General features: G+C 35.1%; 1 protein-coding gene across 1 annotated transcript; it reads right to left on the bottom strand.

Annotated features, from left to right (window-relative positions):
- Nucleotides 1–524: 524 nt before the first annotated feature.
- On the bottom strand, nucleotides 525–5,913 carry LOC145106263 (protein EMSY-LIKE 3-like). The gene is made up of 10 exons (XM_079043273.1): nucleotides 5,512–5,913; nucleotides 3,512–3,723; nucleotides 3,320–3,429; nucleotides 2,968–3,211; nucleotides 2,657–2,890; nucleotides 2,499–2,567; nucleotides 2,172–2,420; nucleotides 1,977–2,045; nucleotides 1,845–1,908; nucleotides 525–864 (listed from the first exon to the last, which is right to left on the bottom strand). The coding sequence occupies exons 1-10, from the start codon at nucleotides 5,537–5,539 to the stop codon at nucleotides 818–820; spliced, it is 1,326 nt and encodes a 441-aa protein (XP_078899399.1). The 5' UTR covers nucleotides 5,540–5,913; the 3' UTR covers nucleotides 525–817.
- Nucleotides 5,914–6,260: the final 347 nt, after the last annotated feature.

Below are 6,260 nucleotides of genomic sequence, written 5' to 3' on the forward strand. Positions count from 1 at the left end.
TTAATTTGGAACAAAATAAAAATTTTAAAATATAAATTCATGTATATAATCTAATTTACATTCGTTAAACTAGACATCAATATTAATTAATTTACATTAATAATATAAATAGACAATAAATATAAGATATAAACATAAATATTTTATATAAAAGTAGTAATAACTAACAATAAAATCTAATAACTTTTTCCCCTAAGAAAGTATTCGTCAAAATAACTATCTTTGCGCAGGCACACGTCTAAGTATATATAAACAAACGACATTTAAGATGGTTTAAAAATGTTATTTTTCTAAAAAGTTAAAAATTTGAAAAGCACATACATTTTTAAAATGTGAATCTCGCAGTCGGTGTTGGAAAATACAAAATGTAAATCATGGATGTAAAGCAAACAACAATCATGCATTTTGTTAAGAAAAGCCAATAAATGATTGTCTGATAAGATGAAATTAGAAAAATGAAAATGATTCTATACATGAAGAAAGTCTGATTTGTATGATAAGTTTTACCCCTTGAATCTCCAGCATAACTTAACCTCCCAAATGGTACTACTTACTACTACACATGAGATATTATTAAGTATAAGTAGGGGTAAACACCATCTCATATCATATCTTACAATCTTGCATTTCTACTTAGTTTACCATATCCATATCCATATCCAATGTCATTAATTTGGCTCTATCCCTAAAATTACACATCCCATCCCATCCCATCCACATTGCACCATTCATTAACTCAACTCAACTCAACTCAACTCAACTCAGTTAGTATGACTATCACTATTTCACCTACTTCTAATATTTTCCTCATGTGAGGTTATTCTCGATCCATTGCCTGCCCTCGCATAAATCGCCCACCTTCATCTGTCACAATTAAACTAACCTAATCAATCAAATAATATTTATTTATATTAATTCAAATCCATGTAAACATAAAGAGCAACAAATCTTTAAAATAAAGATAATATCTATACATGAAAAGAAACTCATATCATATGGATATGTTATCAACAAGGATATTTAGAGTTGGAGATAATAATAGTAGTAGTAGTAGTAGTATATGTTTTATTTATTGTCAGCAAAAGCAAATGAACAAAGGTTATTCTTTAAGCTATATGAAACAAACACTACTGTGTTGTGAATGTATGACAAAACCCACCCCCATGTCTGAAAATTTGCAACCCATTTCGATAAGATAACTTGGAACAGAAAGTTAATACAAATTTTTAGTAATGATGTATAAAAATAGGGCTAAATGCAAGAAACATTAATGTAGTTTCTACTTTGTCCGGAAGTTTGGTTTATAAGGTAGCAGGTTACCCATTGCTACATCTTTAAAAGTACAACGGTGTAATTAAATTAAAAAGTGCATTGCTATACTTAAAATGCATTTAAGCCCAAAAAACAAGTTTCTTGCTTCTGAATCTTCACATATGACAACCAAGGAGAGAGAGAGAGAGAGAGAGAGAGAGAGAGAGATTCTACCATAAATATGCAAGCATTATAAGTAGTTTTACGCTGTATTTTTACCAAAGAAAAGAAAAAAAGGAGAGAAAAGAAGATTGTATTTTCATGTTGACAGGCTTGAAAAAATAAGAGGGAAATAAACATTTTAATAATTTATGAGTTAAAAGAAAAGAAATTAAATTCACGTCTTATTTTAAGGAACCAAATTGGAAGGGAAGATTATCCTTTGTCTGCTTTCCATTTAAAAAAAAAAAAAAAAAACTCAGGAACATCAATTTTTTTTTTCCTTTCTACTTAGTTTCATCCACTTGTCTCTTTAAGTGGGACTCGGGAAGTAAGCATTTAGTAGAGTTAGAAGAAGAGTTTGTGTACAGTACCACTTTCACCATCTGAGATATCTGCAAGCCTTGCAATGGCATCAGTCAGTGCTTGTTCATGTTCCTGCATTATATATTAATATTATTTCAATCGTTAATCATACATTACATGTTTTCAAACTTTTAACTAACCTTGAGCACTTTCTTAGCTTTCTCTATTTCAACAGGATCTGGATGACTAGACCCAAATACCCTCTCAACCTGTTGCATGAATGTTAAAATTCCTTTCCCTTCTTGTAAATACAATATACAATAGATGATATATATATATATATATATATATATATATATATATCTGCTGCTGCAATTATCATGTTATGTATGTACCTCTTTTATCAGAGTATCAGTGTGAAGTAACTGAATATTGTCTAGGCCCTTCTTTCCAATGCCATTCTGTGATGGTGGAAAATCTTTTCTTGCTGCTGCAGCTTGACTTTTGGGCAGCCCTCTACCTCTCCCTCCACCTCCACCAGGACCATTATCACGTCCAACAGGTCTACTCATTCCACCACCATAACCCCCTTTATGAGGAATCCCAGGGTCCTCCCCTTCCCATTGTATATCCTCTGATGATATCTGCATCAAGTATCAAACAATATTTTATTTAAGACATGGTATATGATATCACTCATGCTTTTTATTCTCTACACTTACCTCTGCAAGATTAACCCACTCCCATGTCTCATTAGCTGTACTAATATCATAAACTAGTGCATGCCGACCCTGAAAATATATATATATATATATATATATATTTATTTTTTCAGCATAAATGGAGGCCAGCTGCAAGCAAGCAAGCAATATCAAATTACCTCAACCGGGTTGTAATCTGTTATAACAGCTTCATAAAAATTGTTGTCATCAGGCCATCTGGTTCTCACTTTTCTTCCAATCAATGGGGAGAATGCTGATGTTTCAGCAGACTCATTTGCAAGTGGCCCGGATGTCACACGATTACCAAGCTGCCCCCTCCCACTTGGCCCTGATGGAGGGTACTGCATTTTCAGGGAAGATCCTCCCCCCATTATCTGACCACCACCACCACCCTGCCAATTGCCATTTACAAATTACAAACATATCATAATAAAAAACAAAATACCAATGTGGTATGGAATGGGCTTACAGATTTCTTGTTTTTCCCTTTTGTCCCTGAAACAGGTGCTCTTCTAGCGGATGAAGAAGATGGTTGGTTTGGTGGAGGCACTGGTTGTTGCGGATGAAAAGAAGGAGATGGGACACCAAATGATTGAGAAGGTCCTGAAGAGTTTATCTTTTGTTTCTTACGAGAGGCTGACACAGATGGACTTGGTAATGGATCATGAACAGCTTGCCCTGTGTTCAGAATCCCACCCGATTGTCTCCACTCCCTATTTTTTTTTTTTTTAAATCAGACAAACAACATGGTATATCATTATCATCATATCATATTATCACTCAAATCACAAAGCTTGTTTTGTTTCTTGACAATATTGGACCTTATTCTCCGGATAACATCATCTGCATTTACTTTTCCCAAAAGCTCTCTGTGTTCTTCATTTGATAATCTCAATTCTTTTCGGAGCTCGGTTATTAAACCTTCCTTTTCCTGAAGAAAAAAGAAACGCATACACATTTCAGTGAACATCAAAGTAAAAGATGATCTAGAAAATATAATGACAAAATAGTACCCAAGTAATAGCATCGGCTTGGGCTTTAAAGGCTCGTAAAACGGAACTGTATGCTTCTTGCTCAAGGTGGTGAATTTGGGCTTCCATGTCTGTTTCTGCATACATCCTTGGATATTGTACAGGAGCCATAACTGCAGATCTTCCATTACCTGCAACACGTCCACCTCTTGGAATTCTATTTTGATGGGATGGCGGAAGATCATCATCAGTTCCTGCAATAAATCCAAACAATCATCATAAACTCATCTACACCAATTCACAACTTATGAGCCGATTCAGCTCATTATGACATCTTCTCAAAAATAGCATCAAAAAAATTTGCTCTTTGTAACACATGTTCTCTTTCGGATGTGTGAGTAAAGATAAAGATGGCACTTTGTCCTTATTTTCTTCTATTATGCCCTTAACCACATGAGCCAGGGGAGCTGTTATTGCATCCCAATAAGCGCCTTGAAAACATTAATCAGCATTAATAAAGTGAGGGCTTTCCAAGACCTTCTCTACCCCTCAATTCCCATTTTTCAAAAAAGAAGTGCCACTCAACAAGGATGCTTAACCAATAAATTAAGAAAAAGAAAGAAAAGAAACAACTATAGTGTATGATGGTCTGCACAATAACATATGTGTAGTTGCAATGCTAGCTTGTACGAATAGATACTGGAAAAGCTCTATCTGTGCTTACTGTGAAGCTCTATCCATCACAGGCAAACACCACCATGTAATCAATCCTCACATCCATATTACGCACAAAGAAATGTGCTTTCTACCTTTTTATGGTTCCTACAATTGTCTGTTTCTTGAACATGATTCTCATCATTAACAAGTCTCTACTCCTAGGCTCTAATCTGAATGCCCTGGTGTTTATTTTTACAATAACAGGATGCAAACTCCATTCAATATCCTTTATATCCGGCAACAGCAAGTGTTGAGTTGGTGATAGCATTGCATTAAAGCATTGATATAACAAAATGGGATTTTATTAGGGTTTAGGTATTGCATGCTAGAGAGTTAAGGGAATTTGCAAATAAAATGGGTGCAGGTTTTATGCACAGCTAGACCTTCAAGGCTTCAACACCCAAAAAGATGCTCATAAAATTATGTTCGCCTAATCCATAACTAAAAAAATAGCATATGCCAAAGCAATCTGAAAGGCCATGAATTCCATACTTGATGGATTGGAGGGTCGAAGGCTATGATATCATAGGATCATGGACGACTACACAACATGGACACATAACAGAAAATCAAGCACCTCAAAAGAAAGGAGAGGGATGTAAGAAAATAAGTCAAGCATGGTGATTATACAAATGTAGACACATAACAGAATAGGTCTATTTGTAAGTCAGGAAGGGAAGAAGTATAGTTAAATGTAAAAGAAGATTAGTCAAGGTCTAAGAGCCCTACTTGATTTATGTTTTATATTCTGCTATAGGCAACATTTGAATGCATCAATGCACTAACTACCAATTTAGCAAGCCGATTATCTTTTCTTTGATAAACCCATAACCAAGAACAGGGGGAAAACAGTTGGTGTAAATAAAAGAGTCACCTTCTCCACTCCAAAATACAACACATTGCTAATTTACTTTCTCCATATCATTGATACATACACCAATAAGGTAGCTCCCTCAATAATTCAAGTATACAGAACCCAAAATACTACCAAGCAAACAACACACTTCACCTGCACCAACCAAACTCTAAGCTTCACTTTCTCATTCTTTTAATTATCCCTCTAATTCAAAGCTGAAAACTTTCAACAAAATTCAACCAAAAGAATCCATCCGTCTAGCTAATCCAACACGTTCACAGCAACAAATTCATAATTCTAACGTGTTGAATTTGTGTAAACAAGATGCATAAAAACAAAATTAAGAAAAGACAATGCTGGAAAAGAAAAATCAAGCGGAACGTATCGCACACTGATCGATAACAAATTCGCAACAAAATCGTAGCTTCCACCAAATTTCTGGAAAGGTGTTAGAGATTGAAGAGCTCACCGCTGCTATCGAAAGGTTCGTAGTCCATAGCCAGCTTGCAAAACGAAAAGAATTATCAAAATCCAGAAGGATTAAGCGCAGAAAAACCCTATAGTCGCAAGAAGCTTCAAAGAAACGCGAAACAAGTCAAATTGAGCGCCGATTCGCCTCCTTAGGGTTTAAATTGACGTTTACGGTGAAAGTAATGAATGGATTGAAGGTTTGAAGGCAATGATTGAGGAGGAATTAGGGTTTGATTTGGAGTTTAGAAGAGAGTGATGACAAAAGGGGCGACGGGAGGAGGAGGCGCGGACTTGAACGAGATCTATATGGGGATTGTTTTTTTTAGGTTAATTGTTGGGTTTGAGTTCCGCCCCTTTGGGGTTTTTGACTTCGTACTTCTCAAACACAAAACACAATCTTAGAGGAATTATGGGAAGTCATCTTGCCTTCAATGGGATGCATATAATAATTGCTATGATTCTAGTCTAGAACATTTAATAAATTAGAGTTTATTGTAATTTTAATTTTAGTTTTTTTTTTTTATTTTGCAGGGAACAAAGGACGTATATTCAGGTTTATTGTAAAAAAATATATATCTATTCTATATGACTAATTTTATTTATTTAGACCATTGATTCAATGTTAGGCAGGGCCGGTCCAGACGGTGGGCAATCCGGGCGACCGCCCAGGGCCCACGTCTCAGGGGGCCCAAAATTTATGGGCTATGTATTGTATATATATATATAAAAAAATATTACCTAAATGAT

This window comes from Lactuca virosa, chromosome 4, assembly GCF_052849685.1.
Source record: "Lactuca virosa cultivar CGN04683 chromosome 4, Lactuca_virosa_CGN04683_v6, whole genome shotgun sequence".
NCBI classification, from domain to species: domain Eukaryota; kingdom Viridiplantae; phylum Streptophyta; class Magnoliopsida; order Asterales; family Asteraceae; genus Lactuca; species Lactuca virosa.